The sequence below is a fragment of the Rana temporaria genome, chromosome 1 (genome assembly GCF_905171775.1).
Source record: "Rana temporaria chromosome 1, aRanTem1.1, whole genome shotgun sequence".
In the NCBI taxonomy this organism is placed as follows: domain Eukaryota; kingdom Metazoa; phylum Chordata; class Amphibia; order Anura; family Ranidae; genus Rana; species Rana temporaria.
In genome coordinates, this window is record NC_053489.1 from 78,255,980 (window position 1) to 78,280,122 (window position 24,143).

Below are 24,143 nucleotides of genomic sequence, written 5' to 3' on the forward strand. Positions count from 1 at the left end.
AAGATCAGTGGGGTGTTTAAGCTTGTGCCACGGGAGTTTATGCCTATTATTGCCCCATACAAATGAAAAGAGCTTCTATGGATTTGAAAAGCCTGAGCACCAGATACACAGGAGAGTGCCAGAGCACGTATAGGATTTTTGGCAGCAAAATCATTTTGATGACACCCAGGGGCAAACATGCCCACACCTGTGTTTTGCGCTTAAGCATGTCAAATAATGGCGTTATATCGAGTGATATATGGTCAGTTGTAGCTCTGGTGGCATGAATTCCAAGGTATTTAATAGTTGACCCTTTGCAGGGGACGTAGCGCTCTATCTCTAGGTGTTGGAAAACTGTCTAAAGGAAGTATCTGGGATTTATTCTCAGGTCAGAGAAGGCGCCGAATCACTCTATTAAGGCTAAGGCCTGGGGCAGGGAGTTATCCGAATCGTCTAGATACAATAGAGTATCATCTGCATATGTGCTGATTTTTTTCTACCACCCCCGCCCTGTGCAGTCCCACAATACCAGTATGCGCTCGAATTGCTATGGCCAGAGGTTCCGCCGCCAGTGCATATAACAGTGTCGACAGGGGATACCCCTGCATAGTACCCCTAGACAGCGAAAATTGGTCTGAGGGCCAGCCGTTGGCAAGGACCCTAGCCACTGGGCTCTGATATAGAAGTTGAACCCATTTTTATAAATCTGGGTCCCAATCCAAATTCACCCAGGCACGTCCATAGGTAACGCCACTCAACGGAATCAAATGCCTTGGCAGTGTCCAAGGCAACTATCATCCTGGAACCCAGATTATCGTGGGCAGTCTGGTGATTAATAAACAGCCTGCGGAGATTAAAAGATGTGTTTCTGCCTGGCATGAAGCCCGCTTGATCTCCATGAATTAGTGTCAGGATAACCTTATTCAGGCGGATGGCAAGCACCTTTGCAAGTATCTTGACATCCACCTGAAGCAGGGAGATGGGGCGATAAGACTCCGGAAGGTGTGGATCCTTACCGGGTTTGGGAATAAGCACTATGGTAGCTTCCCTCATAGAGGCCGTGAGGTCAGAATGCTCAAATAGAGTTGTACAGCGCAAGCAATATGGGAACCAGCAGGTCCGAGTATGTGGAGTAAAACTCCATAGGAAGACCATCTGAACCTGGGGCTTTAGAGGTAGGAAATGCGGCTATAGCTATGGATATCTCTTCCCGTGTCAAAGGCTCCTCTAACTCCTGCATTTGCTCAGCCAACAGCCGAGGAATCTGTAGCCCAGCTAAGGTTTCCATAAGAGAGGGGTCAGACGAAACAGTAGTGGTATACAGAGAGAAGAAATCTCGCAACATCGTTGTGACCTGAACCGGTTCAGTCACAAGGATGCCATCCGGGGAGTGGAGAGATCACCACCGGGGGCCTCTCCTCGCTATGAACCATATAGGCAAGCAATTTCCCTGTTCTCTCACCATGCTCGTATGATCTCTGTCTAAGGAAAAAAAGCTTTTGCTTGGACTTTTTGTATATCAACTGATCCAAAGTCCTCAAGCACAGTTTGAGGTTGCCCGCCCTCTCAGCCAGGGGATCGTCAAGGAATTCCCTCTCCGCGGTCGATAAGGTCTCTGTCGCTGCGTCAAGTGCTACAGTAGAGGCCTGTTTCAGTCTGTTGATAACAGTTATTAAGCAAAACTGTTCCCAATCGGCCCCAAGATCATCATCCTCTGGTAACAAAGTTAATCAGAAAGGGTTCAGACGCCACGTTGTTGGTGGGCGGGCGTGTGGTAAGGAGAGCTCAGCCCAGTAGGGGCAATAATCAGAGAGTGATCTCGGGGAGAAGCCCATAATAGTCAGTCTGGGGAGAAGCGAGTTGGACAATAGTATAAGATCTATCCGTGACAGAGTGGTGAGACACAGAGAAAAGGGAATATGCCCGATCCGCAGGGTGGCTGTATCTACACGTATCTGTCAGGTTAAAGTCGCCGAGCAGGCGTGCAATTCTCGTCTGGTGGGTGGACGTTAAAGAGTGCGGGGGTCCGGTCAATCTGTCGAATAATGTGTCCAGTACATTATTGAAGTCGCACAACCAAATGGCTGGCACAGCAGGGTACAACGCCAAAAAGTTAAGTCCCTCGGTCAGGACCTCAAACTGAAACGGTGGAGGTACATAAAAAGCTAGTATAAGCACCATATCCCCATGTAGCTTGGCCCTCAGGAAAACATATGTACCCAATGGGTCTATTACCGAGTCCTGGAGCTCAAAGTGCGTATTTTTAGCAATTAACAATATACTCCACGAGAGTGGGTGGTGTGAACAGAGTGGTAAGCCCAGCCTATCCATGGCCGCTTCAGGGACCTCAGCACTGGACCCTCGGCGTGTTTTCACCAGGGCCACCATATCTGCACATTTGTTTTTTGAGCTGCCCAAACACAGCTGCCCTTTTAATGGGTTCTCTCACCCCCCTCATATTCCATGTGACGAATTTTAGCGTGGCCATGGGTTATAGTAATGGTGAAGCGAGACTCCAGGACACGGGGCGCTCCAAAGGGCCACTACCCCACACGACCGCCCCCAGCCGGGAGCGGGCGTCGGCAACACGGTTACAAAAACTTGGCACCAAGGAAGATAAGATTGCACAGAACAGAAATGACTATCTCTAAACATTAGAAACCCAAACACCCCCCGCCCTGTACTGACCCCAACTGGTGCGGGCATTGATCCCTAACTGCCAACAGGGCAAAAATGGTGTCCAACCTGAGAAAGAAACAGCGAGGATTAGCATAACATACATATAGGCCACAGTGGCCGGGAGCACAGCAACACGCCATGCGCACCAGCCCAGGCTGCACATTTCAGCACACGGGGCGAAACTTTGCTGTGCTAGGTAACACAGTACAGGACACTGCCCACTGTCCATTGTGGGCTCGCGAGCGAGGTTATTTACCCCACCGGCTAGATAAAGTAAAAAATATGTGGTTAAGGAGTAGGAGAAAACAGTAAATAACCCTGTACCAGGTATTCATAACATATGAGATACTGTATCTGATCGCATAACAAGCGGCATGGTGCGGCAAACTTGTCCCCTTGTAGGATATCCCATGCAGCAAACAAGAACATAAATAAATAAATAAGGGATAAAACAACCCCTCCCCCCTCAAAAAAAAATAATAAAGTATCCACTTCCGAGCCCGCGATGGAAACCCAGGTGGGCCCGAAATCTCTGTAGAAGTACAAGGTTCCATGTCTTCAGGCGAGGGGGGTAAAAGAATCGGTGAGCAATGTCATGATGCAGTCACAAGTGCCCCCCCCCTCGTTACACAGGATCATAAGAAGGATCTACGGGAGGTGATGAACTCCGGCCCCAACAAGGGAACGACACTCTATAGTACTGTGTAGGGGGTGCCAAATCAAAGAGCAATGTCAGAATGCAGTCTCATCGTACCTCCCGGGCTCAAGGTCTGCAAAAACCCATCAAAAAATAAAATTGGAGAGGGAAGAGGAAATTAAATAAAAAATATGTAAAAGGGGGGGGGGGGGCGAAGGAAGGGGAACACATGGAAGCCGGTGGCATAGGCGATTACAAGAGTGCAGAAGTACTTATCTGTGTGCTTCACGTTGCTCAAGCCACGTTATGGTCGCCTCCGGGTCCTCGAAGAAATGGGCTCTATCATCCCCCTCCACGCGCAGGCGAGCAGGGAACAGCATGGCGTACTTCATATTCTTGACCCGCAGACGGGCGCTTCACTTCCGTAAAATTTTTACCTTTTCTCTGCACCTCCGATGAGAAATCTGGGAAGACGGCAACCGTTTTGTTTCCAAATGGGATATTTCCCTTTACTTGCTGAGGCGGAGTATGGCATCCCGGTCTCTAAAGTTGAGGAATTTTGCTATGAAGGTGCTCCAGTGGGGTGGTGGTTTGCCCGACATGCGGTGGGCCGTTCCACGACAAACGTAGGGGAGGACTCCCTGCCATATGTCGACCATTACCTCCTCTATGCGGGCTGTGAGGGTGGTCTGACAGGATGTAACAGCCTCCTGGCATGCTGCGATAGCCTCGAAGTTTGGCCGCGTCTGTGCCCCGGGACACCTCCTCCCCCAGTGCCGCCATCTTGGTCTGCGGAGTCCGTTTCATTGTGGCAAAATTGCCAGTTTAGCGGCCGCGGACGTGTTTTTTTTTTCTTTGGCGAGGACATGTTCACGAAGGGTGCCCGGTCTGGGGGTCAGCACCAAGAGTTTTTCACCAGGGTGCTAGCACCGATCCTAGCTTTACTGAGACAGCGGGGCATTGCCATTGTGGATACTTAGACAACCACCTTCTGTGGCTCACAATTAGGGGAAAATGTGTCTATAGCCAGCCAGACCCTCCAAGAATTTGGGTAGGTGTTAAACATTCAGGAGTCGGTCCTGGTGCAGACTCAGCGTTTGGAGTACCTGGGGTTGATTCTGGACTCCCTAAAAGCGAAGGTCTTTTTTCCCCTGAAGAAGTGGCTGACTCTTCTGTCTGCAGTGAAGATGTTGGCATCTCGCAAATGGTCATCTCTCCGTTTTTTACTTGCGAGTCTGGGGCCTGTAGGTAGCCTCCTTCGAGGCAGTACTGTGTGCCCAGTTCCACACTCGGGTTTTCCAGGGGAAATACTATCCAGGTGGTAAAAATCTCCTGTCTCTGAAATCATCAGATTCCGGTGTGCCACCTAGTCAGTCTTTCTGAGTTGGTGATGGAGATCCCCCGACTCTTCGGTCCGGGAAGACCCCTGTAGGGATGATGAGCTTACTGGGATATGACAGATCACTGTTCCCGATCACTTTGAAGAGAAGATCCGACATGTCCCGTCAGAACGGGAATCTGCACCTGCGCGAGCCGCCATACAGGGACAGATTTGCGCGGGAGAGCTGGTCGGCAAGTGGTTAAGTAAAAAAATGTTCATGCTTTACAGGTAAACTATTGCCTCTATATCATCATATGCTGATAGAACGTTTTTTACTGTGCATGTTTAGTACATCATATGTAGTTATATTTTGATATATTGCTTTTTAGGATTTGATGGTGGTAAACGAAGAGAGTTTCCGAGAAGTGGTGGTAAGTATTTGGAGACCCTTTGCCTCTGAATGGTGCCTTGCAGTATATCTTAGGGAGGAAGAGTGCTAATGCAGTTTGTAGTAGAGGTGCATTGAATGGAAATTTTGGTGCTGAAATTGAAAATTACAGTAAAAAAAAAAAAACTAACTACTAGGAGGGGGTAAGTGTGACCTTGTGTGTTTCTAACTGTAGGGGGGGGGCGGGGCTGGACGTGTGACGTCAGTCTTTTCCCTGATGTAGGGAACGATCACTATCACTGACATTGCCACAGAGAAGAACGGGGAAGGTGTTTACGCTCGCCTCTCCCCATTCTTCAGCTCCTGTGATCCGACCAGATTGCGGGACGTCCGCGGCGATCGGGTTACGCGGTCACGGAGCTTCGGACCGCGTCGCAAGCGCACCACGGCTGGGCTTTTAAAGGGGACGTATATATACGTCCATGTACCCAGCCGTGGCCATTCTGCCAACGTATATTGGCGGGCGGCGGTCCTTAAGTGGTTAATATCAATTTTAATAAATATGAATTTGTTGGCTTTTGCCACCTTTTTTGCAAGAAATGCTCGATAAAATGTATCACTTTAATTTCTATGTATGTCCTCACACTGGTTCGTTGCGCTTCAACTGATGTTAAAAATCCTGCTTGCTGCATTTTTGGTCAGTTAAAAAAACAGGATTTTTCTACTCACTGTAAAATCCATGTCTCTGAGTTCATGGACGGACACAGCAGCAATTGACCTTAGGGTATTCTTCCTTTTAGGAGATAGACTAGGCAGAAATCAGCACTTTAAGTGTTAAAACACTTCAAACCACACAGTACCTCCCAGGGATCCCCCTGGTACATCCCTCACTCTGCTTCATGCAGCCCCAGTTCGTAAACAAGCAGTACAAACAAAGGAGGGGAGGGTGCTGTGTCCGTCCATGACCTCAGAGAAATGGATTTTACGGTGAGTACAAAAATCCTATTTTCTCTTCCGTTCATGGACAGACACAGCAGCAATTGACCTTAGGGACTTCCCCAAGCAGTGTCAAATTTTTTTTTTTGGGGGGTGGGAAAAACACAGCAAACCAAACTTCACCCCAAACAAAAAAGAGTACCTCAACGGAGGAACTTCAACCTTAAACAGCCTCCTGTAAAACCTTGCGGCCAAAGGAGGCATCCGAAGATGCACTCACATCCACCTTGTATAACTTTGAGGAGGCAGTGGAGGACGCACAGGAGGGGCCACACGCCGAACCCCCTGCACAAACGTACGCACCAGAGTGCGCGCCGCCAAGGCTGAAATCTGACCCTTAACCGTACTTAAGGCGAGAGCCTGATCCACTCCACGCTGTAACAGAATCCGGGACACCACGTATGTACGGGAGTGCTAACTCATCTCCTCACACATGGAGATGTAGGCCTTCCACGTACGATGGTAAATCTTCCGTGAAGTAGACTTCCTTGCCCGTAGCATGGTAGAAATCGCAGAGTCCGACAGGCCTCGGTCCTTCAGCACCTGGCTCTCAACAGCCATGCCGTTCAAGCCAGTGACGGTAAAGCAGGGTGAAAGATGGGACCCTGCGACAGAAGATCTTCTCTCAGGGGTAGACGCCAAGGGACGTCTGCCACCAGACGCACCAGGTCTGCGTACCAGGAACGGCGCGGCCAATCCGGGACGATCAGGATTGTTGGTATCCCCTCGGCTTCAGGGGAGGAAAGGCGTAGATCAGGCGATGGTGACCCCATGGCGCCACCCACGCTTTCGCCCATGGGTCTCTTGACCTGGCCACGAACCGTGACACCTGATTGAGGCGGGATGCCAGAAGTTCCTCGTCCGGAGTGCCCCATCTTTGGCACAGACTCCGAAACACTTCCAGGGGTGTAGCAACCATTCTCCTTGGTCTGGCGACTTAGGTAGTCGGCCTGCCAGTTCTGCACCCCCGGAATGTACGCGGCCGACAGAGCCGGAACGTACCTTTCGGCCCCCTGGAGGATGTTGCAGCCGAGCTCCGTGTGCCCCCTGAATGATTGACATGCGCCACGGCCGTGGCGTTGTCGGACTGGATCCTGACTGGACGGTCCTGCAGACCCAGAGACCACTTGGAGAGGCACAGCTTGATCGCCCGGAGCTCCAGAACATTGATCGGTAGGCTGGACTCCTGAGTCCAGCACCCCTGGGCTGACTGGACACCCCCCCCCCCCCCCAAGCCGTAGAGGCTGGCATCCGTCGTGACCCCTGTCCAATGGCATGGCAGAAACGATTTCCCGGTCTGAAGCACCGGAGATGTCAGCCACCACACTAGGGAAGACCTGACCAGGCGACTCACCCGGATCTGGTAATCCAGAGACGAAGGGAGCTTGTCCCAACGCGACAATCTCTTTCTGTAACACTCGTGTGGAATTGAGCATACGGAACTGCCTCGAAAGAGGCAGACCCATAACCCGCATGCAAAAACAGAGACCACTTCCTGGTCGCCAACCGCTGCACCGCAGATTGCAGTGTCTGTAGTTTTTTCGTTGGAAGGAAATCTCTGGCAGGTGATGGACACATCCTCTTCTAACTCTGAGCTTGAGGAAGCTCTCAGAAGGTCGTCCAGGTATCCTACAATAGCGATTCCGCGCTGCCTCAGCAGGGCCAGAATCAAAGCGAGCCCCTTGGTGAAAACCCGTGGTGCTGAGGCAAGGCACAAAAGTGAGGGCCACAAATTGAAAGTGGTCCTCTCCGACCGCAAAGCACAGAAATCTCTGGTGATTTGCGCACACGGGGATATGTAGGTATGCGTCCTTGATATCCAAAGACGCCAGAAAATCCCCCTAGTGGAGTGCCGCCACTACCGAGCGAACCAACGCCATCCTGAACTTTTGCACCTTGACAAAACAGTTGAGGGCCTTGAGATCCAGGATTGGACGGACCCCTTCCTTCTTGGGTACTACAAACAGATTGGAGTAAAACCCCTGGAACCGTTCCACTGAGGGAACCGGCACAATCACTCCCCTGACCAGCAGATCGTGAACAGCCCCTGACAAGGGCCTCGCGACATTCCGGAGGAAGCTGGAGGTTGGAAGGAAATCTGTTTGGACAAGAGAGAAAGTCTTATCTTGTACCCCGAGGAAACTACTTCGCAAACCCACCGGTCGGAAGGGACCTCCACCGAGCCACGAATTTGCTAAAGCCGCCCCCCCCCCACCAGAGATACGGGTGGGGGCAGACCTTCATGCGGAAGCAGGCTTGCCTGCAGGGCTGGTTGGGCTTGCGGTACCAGGGGCGCTTTTGCCCTTCAGCGGGCGCCTTGGCACCCTTTAAACATTTTCCTGCCGCACCGGGCGGGCGAAAAAAAAACACTTGGGGGCGGTAAAGGAGGGACCCTGCTTACGACGAGGCTCCTTACCTTTACCCGACTGTGGGAGAAGTGTGCTTTTACCTTCCGTGGCATCTTTTATGATGTCATCCAGAGACTCCCCAAAAAAGACGTTCACCCTTAAAGGGTATGTCCACCAAGGCCTTTTTTAGAGGACTGGTCCGCAGATAACACTTCAGCCACACAAGGCGGCGTAACACCACCGCGTAGGCCGAGGCCCTGGAAAGTAGGGGAAGCGGGTCCAAGGCCGACTCGCAGACAAATTTGAACCCCTACACCAACTGGTCGGCCAGGTCCACACAGAGCTCCGAAGCATTCTGCGCCTGCAGCAAGGACTTTGCTCGTTCGGTTAGTGTCTGCGACACTAGAGCCCTGGCCAAGACCGGCCTCACCACCGACCCCACCACTGAACATGGAGCGGGCCTCAGCTCTCCTATCTGCGGGGTCCTTAAAAGCTGGAGCCTCTTCCACAGGCAAGGTGGTCGCCTTTTTCAGTCTGGACACGGGGGTCCACTGACGGAGGAGATGCCCACTTTTTTTAGGAAATCCTCCTCAAAAAAAGTAACGGACTGCAAAAAATTTTGGAAAAGAAAAAACTTTCTGCGGCCGATCCCATAACTTGTACAAAATTTTGTCCAGATATGGAACACAAGGAAACACTTTCGCGGTGCGGGACGGCTTGCGGAACCCAAAAGAGACGGGTATCTCTGTCTCCGCCGAATGCTCAAGTTTTTGAGTATCCCGCACCGCAGTGATAAGAGCTCCAACAAACTCCTTATCATGCGCTGTCCTTGTGGGCTAGGCCTGCGTCTTCTGACATTCTGGAACCAGGGCTGGACGCAGTAGCAGGGCTCGATTCCATGTCAGAGACATCCCAAGAAGAAGGCGGATGGAGGGGGTGCTTTTTACCCTTCTGGCCACTCGCCGCCTCAAGGACTGCCGTCATGCTGCTGTGACTGCCCAGAGCGCTGTCCGTGCTGTGCCGTCCCTCAGGAAGTGTGCTGCACCCGTTAGCGCCGTTTTTCTGGCCGCTAGAGGCAAAACTCCCATCCAAAATAGCCGCCGATATGCAGAACTTGGCATGCGGGCTACAAGAAAATGGCCGCCGATCGGTTTTAAACGCAGCCGTCACCGGCAAAATGGCGGCCGAGCACATTGTAAAACACAAACGGCGCCAAACACACTGTAAAACAGCCAACATGCAGGACCCCTGTAGGGCCCCCCCGCACACACTGCAGCAATAAAACACACAGCACCCGCAGCCACCTGACGGAGCCCCCCACGCGGACCCCCCCATCTCACGGCCGACCACCCAAAATATGGGGAAGGAGGGAGAGGAAGGGAGAGAGGAAAGTAGGGCAGACCCCTGATCGACCTCCCCAAAAATGCACCAGCTGAACCACCATGCCACGGCAAGGGGAATGCTACTTACCCGTCCTGCGACCACTTGCTGGAGGCATTCCAGACAGAACCAACGTCCGCGCAGTTACGGCATGGCTGTCGTCCCGGCACACTGTGACACGGCCATAGAGACCGGTCATATGTGTGCCCTGGAGCGTATAGCTCACTGGCCACCCCTGGAGCAACGGGGCATGTCGTGGACAGCCCAGCGTGTAGCTAAAGGCCGCCACACGCTTGATGGCCGAACATGGGGGGACTACAAGGATTGAGGATCCAGCCTGTCGCCCAGTTGGCAGTTGATTGTAGATCCCAGGATCCAAAAATGCAGGAAAAAAATAAAATAAAAGCGAAAAAATCGCAAAAAATCCTGTGTTTCCCAACTCCAGTCCTCAAGGCACACCAACAGGTCATGTTTTCAGGCTTTCCATTATTTTGCACAGGTGATTTGATCAGTTTCACTGCCTTAGAAATTACCACAGCCGTTTCATCTGAGGGAAATCCTGAAAACATGACGTGTTGGTGTGCCTTGAGGACTGGAGTTGGGAAACACTGCTCTAGAGCACATGGGCTCAGAAGAGCCATGTCATCTCCTGTCACTAGGCAGAAAAAAATAAGGCTGCATAAGGCAGAGTGAGGGATGTACCCGAGGGATCCACCCCCTGGGAGGTACTGTGCTGTGTGAAGTGTTTAAGTGTTCAAAGTGCTGATTTCTGCCTAGTCAATCTCCTAAAAAAAAAATACACTAATTTCAATTGCTGCTGAACGGAAGAGAAAACACACCTCCCAGTTCAAATGCATTGAAAATGCAGCAAGAACACGCACCTTTCTGTGTTTGATGCTGTTTTTGAATCGCAAAACCTATTAAAAGCACACCATAAGCACATTAGATCATGGTAAAATTGCATCAAAAACGCTGCAAAATCACGTGCGTTTTCAAAGCCATTATCGGCACCTTTTTCTAAACGGCCGAGTGCCGATAACACAATTTTCTGCCAAAATGTTTCGGCGGCTGAAATTTTGATGCTTGTCTAGTTTGTAGGCCACTCGAGTCCTGTGAAACAAGAAATGATTTTACTTTAGTCACACATGGTACAATGAAATGTTGTCCTAATGTGTAATGACTTATTTAAAAAAAAAATTGCGGTTTATATTTTGTACTGCTAAAAAAACATGCTGGCTTTTTTTCATCACCACCTACCTGCTTGATAATTGGATTTCTCTTTTCGTCCATGGACGGACACAGCCTTCACAAGTCTTATGTTCCTGTTCATAGGAGAGGACTAGGCCACTAGAACATGTTGGATATTTAAATACATGTTACTTTAACATAGTTGAACAGCCCCGCCCAGGGGGCGTTCCCTCCGGACATTACACTCCTCCCTGCAGACAGCAGCTCAGTTTTTTTTGCCTAGCAAATGAGGACGTGGCCCCCTTTGGGCCCAGAGTCCTGAAGAATTTTTTTATTTTATTTTTGTGATTCTTCTATCAACTGCCGGCTGGGTGACAGGCTGGATAATTTAGATCCTTGTAGTCTTCCCAGTCGGCCATCGAGTGTGAGCAGCCACGCCCTACCCCATGGCTCTAGGGGTGGCTGGTGGGCTTTTTGCTCCGGGGTCCACATATCACTGGGCTGCTTGCTGTCTCACTCACAGTGGACCGGGCCGACAGCTACTGCATACTACTCGGTTGTAAGTCTGTCAGGGACGCACCAGCATGTCCAATATCGACTCAGTGTTAAGAGTATCTACGGTTGATTCTGGACTCCTTGGAGGCGAGAGTCTTCCTTCTCTTGGAAAAATTAGACACTCCAGTCTGCGGTGAAGTTGTTTGCATCCTGCAAATGGTCGCGTCTCCGTTTTTTTTCGTGCGATTTCTGGGCCTCATGATAGCCTCCTTCGAGGCGGTACTGTATGCCCAATTCCACACGAGTATTGCAGAGGGGGATCCTGTCCAAATGGAACAAATCTCTGTTGTCTCTGGATTGTCGGATTCAGGCAAGTCCACCTGGTCAGAGTTTCTCTGAGTTGGTGGCTGAGATCCCTGACTTCAGTCTGGGAAGTCGTTCCTCCCCTTCCATTGGACTGTGATCACGACGGACGCCAGCCTCACAGGTTGGGGGAGGGGGGGCAGTCTGAGGGGGTTCCAGGCGGCCCAGGGTCTGGACGAATCCGTCTGCCGTTCAATGTCATGGAACTTCGGGCGGTCAGACTGTCTCTCCTTGTTGAGGCTGCAAGGATGCCCAATCAGGATCCAGTCGGATAATGCCACGGCAGTGGATTATGTCAACCATCAGGGGGGAACACGGAGCTTGGCTGCAGCATCCGAGGATTCTCGCATCCTGCCGTGGGTCGAAAGAAACGTGCTGGCTTTGTGTTTCAACTCCTTTGCAGGAGGTGGGGCACACCGGATGTGTATCTCCTGGCTTCTCGCCTCAATCACAAGTTATCTAAATTTGTGACCAGGTCCATAGATCCCCGGGCAGACGCGTTGGTGGCCCCATGGGGTCAGTACTGGCTAATTTATGCCCTTTTCCCCCCACTGAAGTTGCATCCTTGTCTGCTCCGCTGAGTGTAGACTAGGGGGATCATCACCGATCCGTGATCCGAACGGGCCACCCCGTTCTGATCGGCACACCACGCGATACGCGGAGCGCTCCGGAGCCTCGGCCGTAGGAAAGTTTCCGGCTTCGGCCTAGCTCCGGAGCGGCGGCCATCTTGCTCCACCCCCGTGTGCTTGCCAGGGCCCAATGCATAGCGTGACACGCCTCCCTGCACAGCGCGCTCACTGCAGACATGTGGAGAGTGGAGACAGCATCTGTGAGCTCCTGCAGGTAGGAGATCCGTTGCACCCCTAGTAAGCATTGTAATGTTGTAATGTTCAATCTGAAAATAGCAAGACAGGGAGATAAGGGGCCAGAGGTATTTGTGGAGAGGCCCCCTAACAGCTGCATCTGTAATGGGAGGACATGGGGGCAAGTGGACATCTTTCATTACACCCAACAGACTTTTAGATTCAGTTATTTTCATCACAAAACGGAGCTTATACCCTTAAATACAGTATTTGTAAATCCGACGGACTGTTTAAATGTTACATTTAATGTGAAAATCTGAGGTGTTCTGTCACATTGGCAATAAACAGTCCGTCGAATTTCCAAACACTGTATTTAATTAAGCACATAAGCTCCGTTTTGTGTTGAGAATAACTGTGAAATCTAAAACTCTGGTGGGTATAACAAGATTTATTTTTTTTTTTTTTGCTGATCCGAAAATGGATCCAATCCGTGAGTTTTTTGATCCGTTGCACCCCTAGTGTAGACCGAGGGGATCCCGATTGCTCCAGATTGGCCCTGGTGTCCTTGGTGCGCCGACCTTATGCGCCTGGTGGCAAATGCACCCTGGCGGCTGCCAATTCAGGAAGACCTTCTGTTTCGAAGTCCCATACTTCATCCTGCTTTACAGTCGCTGGCTTTAATGACATGGCTATTGAAAGCCAGGTACTGAGGGACCGAGGTCTTTCGGACTTGGTCACCTCAACCATGCTGAGGGCACGGAATTCTTCTTCCAGGAAAATCTACCATCGCACCTGGAAGGCTTACATCTCTGTGCGAAGAGATGGGGTGGCGTCCACGGACGTATTCGGTTTCCAGGATCCTGCTGTTTTTACAACGTGGAGTAGGTCAGAAACTTGCCTTAACCACTTCAATACCACACACACATTTGACGTCCACAAGGGGGATCTCCCATCCCAGGGTGGACGTCATATGACGTCCTTGACTTTGTGCGGTGATTTCTGAATGATGCCTGCAGCTAGAGGCATCATTCAGTTATTGTGTTCCGGCACCGATCCTGCGCATCATAGCCACTTGATCGTTCTTATAGGCGGTGGGAGGGGACACCCACCCCCCTCCCGGTGCTTCTCTGACCGTAGGAGGCCCGGACGCGATGTGATCACATCACGACCGGGTACCCGGAAGTAAACACTGCAATTGTGGCTAGTCGGCATGAGATCGGCAATTTTTTTTTTCACAATCTCATGCTTTTCAGCCTGGAGGAGAGATGCAGTGTCTCTCAAAGAGGACCTGTCCCACACCTTTTCTAGTACAAGGGATGTTTACATTCCTTGTAATAGGAATAGAAAGTGATAAAAAAAAATATTTAATACGCCCTTGTCCCCGGGATTGAACGCATACGTAAATCCCTCCCACGTCGTTCAAACCACATATGTGCGGTATCGCCGCGTGCGTTAGAGCATTTGCAACATTTCTATTCCATTCCTCTGTAACTCTAAACTAATAACCTGTAAATGCATGCATCTGTCTAATGTGATTTACTGCTCTGTGTATGTTGGATTTTTTTTTAAGTTAAGAATTTGAAAAAAAAAAATATATAACTTCATAAACCATATATCGAATATTGTAAAGCTTAATTAAGAATATATGGGAAAAATTAAAAATGTGACTTTGGTTTTTCAATTTATATAGGTTTTGGTAGCGAAGATGGAAATGAACAGAGAGCTTTTAGTAGTAATGATGGTAAGTGCACCTGCCCTTGACCCGGGAGGATTGTTTGACAGGCCCCACAAGGATCTCTGCTAGGGATCGATTCCTCCACCTTAAGTTTATTCACTGGGAATATTTTACCCCACAAAAATTGGCTACCATTATCTATCCAGATCAGCCATATGCTCCAGGTCTGACACTGATCCGGGGTGTATATAAATCTGTCATGCTCTTTGTTAAAGCACTTTTGTTGAGTGGTGGACGCTGTTAAGTAGTTGCCGACCAGCCCCGGCAGTTTTACGGTGGCAGGTCAGCTCTCGCCCTGTAGCTATACGTCGCCCGCGCGCCTCCCCGCCGTTCCCGACGATCAGATTCGCTTCAGAACTGATCAATCTCCAGGTCCAGGCCATTAAAATCTGGCATGGACCTGGTGATCACTCCTGGCCAATAGTTGTCTTCCCCTGTCTCTAAGTGTAAACATTGACAGGGGAAGTTATGTTCTTTCCCTCGTGTAGGTCTTTTCGTCCCAGACCTAGAGGGAGAGAACATCTAACAGTGAGTTGCACAACACTACACTGACACCAGGTCAAGTAGGCACACAATTCACCCCCCCCCCCAATCACCCCCCAAATTAACCCCTTCACTGCCTGTCACTGTCACCCAGTACAGCAATCAGATTTATTTTTGATCGCTGTACTAGTGTCATTAATGACTAAAATAATTAGGGTAATTGGTCTTGGTCCCTAATAAGTCTAGGGACCCCCCCAATAAAGGTTTAACCCCTTGAATACCCCCTGTCACCAGTGATCACAGTATAAGTGTCACTGGTGACGCAGATTAGCTAGTTTTTTTTTTTTATAGCGTCAAGGCACCCGCCATAACTTTCCCAATAAATGTTTAACCCCCTGATCGCCCGGTAGGTGATCAAAGTTTAGTTTTAGCGCCAGATACGGTCTGCGTCGCCCCAGGCGTCAGATTAGTGCCAGTAGCGCTAACACCCACGCACGATACGCCTCCCTTAGAGGTATAGTATCTGATCGGATCTATACTTGCGTCCCCTGCAATTTAGGGTTCCCAAAAATGCATTGTTGGCGGGATCAGCCCAGATACCTGCTAGCACCTGCGTTTAGCCCCTTCGCCCAGCCCACCCAAGTGCAGTATCGATCGATCACTGTCACAAAATACAAAAACACAACTGCAGCGTTCGCAGAGTCAGGCCTGATCTCTGCGACCGTTAACAGTTTTTTTGGTAGCGTTTGACTCAGTCGCTGACAGGTCAGGTGCTTTTTTACCTGTGAATCTTACTACTAGTGTTGCTCACGAATATTCGCATTGCGAATATTCGACTCGAATATAGCATATTCGAGAAATCGCGCTATATTTCGAATTTCGCGGTGAATATTCGCAATTCCGAATATTCGCATTTTTTCAATTTGATTTTTAAAACAGATCACATCCTATCGACGTCTAAAAGCATTGCTGGTATGATTAGAGACCCTGGGCCGAGTAGCTAAGCTGAGGCGATCCTATTATGTTGCCAAATTGAAAAAAAAAAAATTGCGATTTTTCGCTATTGCGAATGCGAAAATGATTGCGAATTTTCGATAACTGTGGTAGGAGAACTCTGATTGTCTCTGATGCAAAAGGGGGGGGCTTTGTGTATGTGTATGTGTATGTTATGAATATTTGTATGTTTGATATTATTATTTTTTGTAAGAAGGAAAAAATTGCGCATACCTTAAAAAAGGGGAGAATACAGCAGCAACTCAAAAATGTTATACAACATAAATTAATACAAGACAGAAAATGGAGTCGCTCTACAAGAATAAAAAATATGTCTAGTGACAAGACATGTGGGCAAATTATAAAATAAGCAAGCGCAAATAACTTGTGAAATACACAGTGAAACAAATATATAAAGAAATATAGTCCCAATAATAGAAAAATAATCTTTCATAAAAATGTCTTTGATATGTGAAGTGAAAAAAAGTCCAAAGCATGCAGCATGAACGTGTTCAATCTTTAAGGTGTTTGATTGACAAACGGCTGTGACAGATGGATAGAGTAAAGAATCACCACCAATGCAAAACACTTTTTATTTTCTATTGTAAAATATCAAGAATATTCTGAGCCAATCAGAGTGCTCCTTCCGCATTTGCCGAATATTCGCAATTATTTTGTATTGTAAAATATCAAGAATATTCTGAGCCAATCAGAGTGCTCCTTCTGCATTTGCCGAATATTCGCAATTATTTTGTATTGTAAAATATCAAGAATATTCTGAGCCAATCAGAGTGCTCCTTCTGCATTTGCCGAATATTCGCAATTATTTTGTATTGTAAAATATCAAGAATATTCTGAGCCAATCAGAGTGCTCCTTCCGCATTTGCCGAATATTCGCAATTATTTTGTATTGTAAAATATCACGAATATTCTGAGCCAATCAGAGTGCTCCTACAGCATTTCTCGAAATTGCGCAATAAATATCGCATTCGCATGTTGCGATATTTCGATAAAATATCACGAATATTCTGAGCCAATCAGAGCGCTCCTCCAGCATTTCTCGAAATTGCGCAATAAATATCGCATTCGCATGTTGCGATATTTCGATAAAATATCACGAATATTCTGAGCCAATCAGAGTGCTCCTACCGCAGTTATCAAAAAATCGCAATTATTTTCGCATTCGCAATAGCGAAAAATCGCAATCATTTACTTTCGATAAAATATCACGAATATTCGAATTTAGCGAATATATCTCGAATATTCGAATATATATTCGAGATATATCGCGAAATCGAATATGGCATATTCTGCTCAACACTACTTACTACTGTACCCCTAATTTTAGAGCCCAAAATGGCAAATCGAAGGTACAGTAGTGAAGAGGCCTACTTGTTTCTGAGCATGACAGATGGTGAGGAGGAGGTCACGCATCTGTCAGATTCTGTCTCCGAATACGATCCTGTAGACAGCGGCTCCCTGACAGATAGCTCTGACAGAGTTGTGGTCCCTGCCAAGGTCAGGTCTTCTGCTGTCGCTGAGGTGCAAGAACCGCAGGGCTCTCGTATGGAGCAGAGAAGTACTAGCGCCGCTATTCCTTCTGGTGAACTGGCAAGCACCAGCGGCCTAGTTCATCCCGGTCGTACATCCAGCACTGCAGTATCACGTGGTGACGTGGCGAGTCCCATAAGTGCAGATCAAGCTGGCGAGGTGGCAAGCACAAGTAGTGTCCCGCTGCCGCCAAGAAGAAAAAGACCAAGACAGGCCGTCGTGCCCTTCCTGCTGCATTCGCCAATACTGATTGGGTACCCACCACTTCTGCAGCACCCGTACTTCCCCCATTCACTGGCCAACCCGGAATTCAGGTGGAAACAGTTGATTTTACGTCACTGGATTTTTATTCGCTGATTTTCACCGAAGATCTCTATAGATCTATTGTGGACCAAAGCAATTTATATGCTGGTCAATACATCGCCGCTAATCCCCAGCTGTCCCTTGCCAGAGATTGGTCACCAATTACGGTTTCCAAATTTAAGATCTTTCTGGGCCTTTCCCTCATCATGGGCATGACTAAAAAGAGCGAGCTGCGGTTATATTGGTCCACGCACCCACTTCACTATATGCCCATTTTCTCTGCCTCCATGGCCAGGACACGATACGAGCAGATCTTGCGGTTCATGCATTTTAGTGACAATGAACTCTGTGGTCCTCGGGAAGACCCTGGATTTGATCGGCTCTACAAAATTCGGCCCCTCGTAAACCACTTCAACGAACGTTTTGCAGCCTTGTATAATCCCCATCGAGTTTGTCTGCGTTGATGAGTCCCTGATTAAGTTTTCTGGGCGCTTGTCTTTTAAGCAGTACCTTCCCAGCAAGCGTGACAGATACGGGGTCAAGATGTATAAGCTCTGTGACAGGACAACAGGCTATACATCTAGCTTTATGGTTTACGAGGGAAAAGATAGCCACGTAGAGCCGAAGAACTGCCCAGACTACATAGGGAGCGCTGGTAAGATAGTGTGGAAATTGGTGTCACCCTTATTCAGAAAAGGGTACCACTTGTACGTGGACAATTATTACACAAGCGTGCCACTTTTTAGTCACATTTTGATTATGGAATTGGCCAATGTTGCATCGTGCGACCTAATCGCCGGGGCTTCCCCCAACGGCTTGTAGAATCCTGTCTTAGTCAGGGCGAGAGAGCCTGCTTACAGTGTAATAATTTGTTAGTGGAGGGATTCACGGAATGTTTTCGTTCTGTTCTCGCTTCACGCAGACACGGCAGTCCAAGTTCCTACGGCGACTGGTGTTGTGGAGAAACCCCTCTGAAACCCCTCTGTATCCACGAGTACAACCTTAACATGGGAGGGGTGGACCATAATCTGCAACGTTCAGTTTTCATTTTTTTTTTACAGTTTTTATAAGGTGAAAATAGTGGGAAAAAAATTTAAACTCACACAAACAAAAAAAATACATAAAATAAAAAATCCAATAATAGTTGTGGTTGTATTTTTCTCCTTTATTGTTCTCTTATGTTCACTCTCCATTGTCCACTCACTATTCTATATCTATTGTTGTCTCTATTTTTACTATGTTTTATTGTATTTGCTTTGCAGGTATGGTATGTTATACTGTAATGTTTTATTGTTAACCATCATTTGCTTAGCAGGTACACCATTCAGTGACCAACAGCGTTTGCTCCCACGATACATAAAGCCGCGACTTCAATGCTGTAGGAGGTGATTTCACCACCACAGTTTAAAAAAGAGCATATATGCTGAAGCATGGGGGCATTAGGGGCAGAGGAGCGATTTTGCTCTTAATGTCGCGTACATACGGTCGAAATTCCGACAGGGGCTTGCCAGTGGAAAAGTCCGACCGTGTGTGAGCGTCATAACTTTTTTGCGGGAGGATGCCCCCATGCTTCGGCATATATAAATGGTGCAAGTATGCCCATCATTAGAAGTGGGTGGATGAAGGGAGGTATTCTAATGGTGGGCATACTCACCGATCAATCTTCTTTTTTCGTTCAGCCAACGGGCTGCATGAAAAAGATTACAATATATGTCCAACAAGAACCATCAACGTACTGGTATGTTGCTGGACTTTGAATGGTTATACCAGAATGATGCCTGTGGGTTTAGGTATCATTCTTTTCAGCCAGCGGTCTGCTTTCATGTAAAAGCAATCCTAGCGGCTAATTGGCCTCTAGACTGCTTTTACAAGCAGTGGGATGTAATGTCCCTGCCCACCTCCCCCCCCCCCCCCCCCCCCCCCCCCCGGATATAAACAGCGCCATTAAGAAAGTGGGAAAACATTTTATCACACCGATCTTGGTGTGGTCAGATGCTTTGAGGGCAGAGGGAGAGATCTAGGGTCTGATAGACCCCAATGTTTTCAAAAAAGAGTACCTGTCACTAACTATCATAGGGGATATTTACATGCCCTAACGTAACAAAAAAAATTATTAAAAAAAATTAATGGAAGGAACAGTTAAAAATAAAATTAAAGTTAAATAATAAATAAATAAAAGAAAAAAAAACCCTGTCCCCCCCCCCCCCCCCTGCTCTCGCGCAAAGCCAAGCGTCAATCTGGCGTCATATGTAAACAGCAGTTGCACCATGCATGTGAGGTATCACCACAAAGGTCAGATCGAGGGCAGTCATTTTAGCAGTTGACATACTCTGTAAATCTAATGTGGTAACCTGTAAAGGCTTAAAAATGTATGTGGTTTGTCGCCACTACGCATTTGTACGCAATTTTAAAGCATGTCTTGTTTGGTATCTATGTACTCGGCCTAAGATAATCTTTTTTATTTCATCAAACATTTGGGCAATATAGTGTGTTTTAGTGCATTAAAATGTATTTTTGCCCAAAAAAAGCGTTTGAAAAATCGCTGCGCAAATACTGTGTGTAAAAAAAAAAAAAAAAAAAAAAAAAAAAAAAGCAACACCCACCATTTTAATCTGTAGGGCCTTTGCTTTAAAATAATATATAATGTTTGGGGGTTTAACGCAATTTTCTTGCAAAAAAAGTCTTCATGTAAACAAAAAGTGTCAGAAAGGGCTTTGTCTTCAAGTGGTTAGAAGAGTGGGTGATGTGTGATAAGCTTCAAAATGTTGTGCATAAAATGCCAGGACAATTCAAAACCCCACCAAATGACCCCATTTTGGAAAGTAGACACCCCAAGCTATTTGCTTAGGCATGTCAAATCCATGGAATATTTTATATTCTGACACAAGTTGCGAGAAAGAGAATTTTTTTTTTTTGCACAACGTTGTCACTAAATGATATATTGCTCAAACATGCCATGGGCATATGTGGAATTACACCCCATAATACATTCTGTTACTTCTCCTGAGTACCACATATAAGACTTTTTGGGAGCCTAGCCGCGTATGGGACCCCAAAAACCAATCACCGCCTTCAGGCTTTCTAAGGGTTTAAATATTTGATTTCACTCTTCACTGCCTATCAGTTTCGGAGGCCATGGAATGCCCAGATGGCACAACCCCCCCCCCCCCCAAATGACCCCATTTTGGAGACACCCCAACCTATTTGCTGAGAGGTATGGTGAGTATTTTGCAGATCTTGCTTTTTGTCACAAAGATTTGAAAATTGAAAAAAAGTCTCATTTTCAAATACTCACCATGCCTCTCAATAAATAGCTTGGCGTGTCTACTTTCCAAAATGGGGTCATTTGGGGGGGGGGGGGGGTTTGTGCTATTTGGGCATTTTATGGCCTTCAAAACTGTCATAGGTAGTGAGGAGTGAAAACAAAAATTTGCGCCCTTAGAAATCTTGAAGGCGGTGCTTGGTTTTCGGGGCCCCGAACACTGCTAGGATCCCAAAAAGTCCCACACATGTGGTATCCCCGTATTCAGGAGAAGCAGCAGGGTGTAATTCCACATACCGTATTTATCATGGTATAACGCGCTCCCGCATATACCGTGCACCCCTAAAGTGACCCCCAATCCTGTGGAAAGTTATTTTTGTACTTACAGTTTTGGTGTCTTGCGCGGCGTCCATCGGCGGCCTCGTCGGGTCCGGCGTCCTTCTGTGGCTTCGGGTGTCCTCTTCGGTGGGTCCGGCGTCCTCTTCGGCGGGTCCGGCGTCCTCTTCGGCGGGTCCGGCGTCCTCTTCGGCGGGTCCGGCGTCCTCTTCGGCGGGTCCGGCGTCCTCTTCGGCGGGTCCGGCGTCCTCTTCGGCGGGTCCGGCGTCCTCTTCGGCGGGTCCGGCGTCCTCTTCTGCGGCGTCCCCGCGTCCTCCCCGCTCCGAGTTTTGAATACTGCGCCAGCATATACCGAGCGCAGTACACTCGGGCAGGCTCGGCAACTGTCGCGCTCACGTCCTGTACGTCCAGGACGTGACCGCGGAAGAAGCCGAGACTGGCCGACTATACCCAAGTGTACTGCGCTCGGTATATGTCGGCGCAGCATTCAAAACTCGGCGCGGGTATCAGCGTATATCGCGCACCCACGATTTTGCCATGATTTTCAGGGCAAAAAAGTGCGCCATATACGCCGATAAATACGGTATAAAATGGCATGTGTGAGCAATATATAATTTTGTTACAACTTTTTGTAATTTTAACAAAGTAGAAAATATAGTTTTTTCCCCCCCAAAAATTTCAGTCTTTTTTTCCATTTATAGCGCAAAAATTTAAAATCGCAGGGGCAATCAAATACCATCAAAAAAAGCTCTATGTGGGAAATAAAGGACGCAAATCTTGTTTGGGTACAACGTATGACCGCGCAATTACCAGTTAAAGCAGCGCAGTGCCAAATTGTAAAAACACCTCTGGTCTTTAACGCCGTTTGACATTTGTCTACTCCCCTTGATCCCCTGATTGTATAATTATGACTTTATGGCTTGGTTAAAGCTACCAAACATGTTAACATGTTAGGTTTTCGCTACTCATTATGCCAGAAAAGTGACTTTCTGCACACAGTGGAAAAACACCAGCTAGCCACACATTTTAAAGCCGGGTTCCGTGCATAATTTTTTTTTTTTTTTTTTTTTTTAAAGCTAAAATTAATCACATTAAATAGTCCCTAAAACATATTAATTGCTCCCCAATCGTTCCAGAAATCATTGCAAACACTTGCCTTATATCCGCCAGCTCATGTTGGGGCCGTATCCATTATATGTGTGGGCATGTGAAGCCCAGTTCCTTTTTCTTCCTGGTTTTCAGGGAGCGGTGCATGCTGGCCGATTTTTATGCACATTAAAGCGGGGGTTCACCCAAAAAAATAATTCTAAAATTAAATGCAGTAGACTCGGCATACTCAGGACATTTACTGTATGTAGTTTTTTTTTTCTTCTCCCCGTACATACCGTTTTATTGTCATTCTGTCCAGGGCTTCCTGGGTTCTGGACTGGGCGTTGCTATGCTTGGATTAGATCATTGGCGGCTTCCCGACAGTTCCCCGTCGCACAACGCGCGTCACCAGATTTCTGGCAAAAGCCGAGCTGTGAGTTGGCACTATACGGCGCCTGCGCAGTCAGCTCTACACGGCAGGCGCCGTATAGCGCCTTAAAGAGCCGAGTCCCCCTCGGATATTTTCGGGAGGCGTGACGCGCTTTACCCGCACGTCAATCATCTATGCCTCGAGCACAGCGCGTCTCCTGGGAGGATCAACACTCACTCCCAGGAGACATTGTGCAGAGCTCCCCTTCGGGGAAAAGGAGCGACACGCCCACTCCCTGCAAGGAAGACGACCCGGAAGTGAGGCTAAAGACAGGTAAGTGTACAGATTTAAAAAAAAAATGACAACGCTACAAGCCTTTATTAAGCCTGCAGATAGCATAGCTAGAAAGTTAAGTTTTAGGGTGAACCTCCGCTTTAATGCCCAGAGACAACGGGGAAATGAGTGTCATCAATTCCCAGGAGGCAATGAGGTCTTAAAACAGGTTGTTGAACCACCTAGGACCAGGAAACTAGGCAGATTACGAAATCTGTCTAGTAACAGCCAAATAGAAGTGAGTAGAACATTTTTTTATTTTATTTTTTTTACATTAAAGGCAAGCTGTTGATAGTTCATTTTTAGGGTGGAACTCCGCTTTAAAGGGTCACTAAAGGAATTTTTTTTTTTAGCTAAATAGCTTCCTTTACCTTTCTGCAGTTCTGGTTTCATGTTCTCATTGTTCGTTTTTCCTCATGTTGCTGTAATTCTGCTCTGTTGTGGATGCTTCCTGGTTGTCTGGCTCCTTATGAAAAAAGTCATGGGAAACGTTAGTTTCGTTTTCCTAGCCATGACTCTATGGCACTGTCCAGCACAGAGGCTTGAAATAACATGCAAAGACTAAATTCGTTTCACTTTCGTTTTTGCATCTGAGGAACATTATATGATTGCTTTTTATCTAGTTTTAATAGTTTTTAAAAGGAATCAGTTAACTATTATGTCTCTATACCCTGTAAACAGTAATTTCAGCAAAAACATTTATTTTCCTTTAGTGATCCTTTAACTATTTGATCTTGATGTTCCAGAGGTCAAGTGGTTAACTTATGAAACTGCCCGAAGAAATTTGATGGTGTGGAATAGCTGGTTTCTTTGCCCTGTTTATTTTAAGAGCCTCCCCTTCCCCTATCCTAAATTTCCTTCCACAATTCCCCACCCGACTCATTTAATTTTTGCCTGGTGTGAAATATGTCAATATAGTATGTTGTGGGTAGTTGTCCTGTTAAAGGATCACTAAAGGATTTTTTTTTTTAGCTAAATAGCTTCCTTTACCTTACTGCAGTACTGGTTTCATGTCCTCGTTAGTTTTTGCTTTGAAGTAGCTGTATTTCTGCTGTTATCTCCACACTTCCTGCTTGTCTGGCTCCTTATGAAAAAACTCATGGCAGCTTCT

General features: G+C 47.7%; 1 protein-coding gene across 2 annotated transcripts in view; it reads left to right on the plus strand.

Moving 5' to 3' along the window:
* The window catches only part of DDX4 (DEAD-box helicase 4), a 267,888-nt gene that overhangs the window by 128,507 nt on the left and 115,238 nt on the right, over positions 1 to 24,143 (plus strand). For both annotated transcript variants that reach the window (XM_040339469.1, XM_040339474.1), the window contains 2 exons: positions 5,006 to 5,047; positions 14,268 to 14,318. In XM_040339469.1, coding sequence (XP_040195403.1) covers positions 5,006 to 5,047; positions 14,268 to 14,318 — 93 coding nt within the window. The remainder of the gene's footprint in view (positions 1 to 5,005; positions 5,048 to 14,267; positions 14,319 to 24,143) is intronic.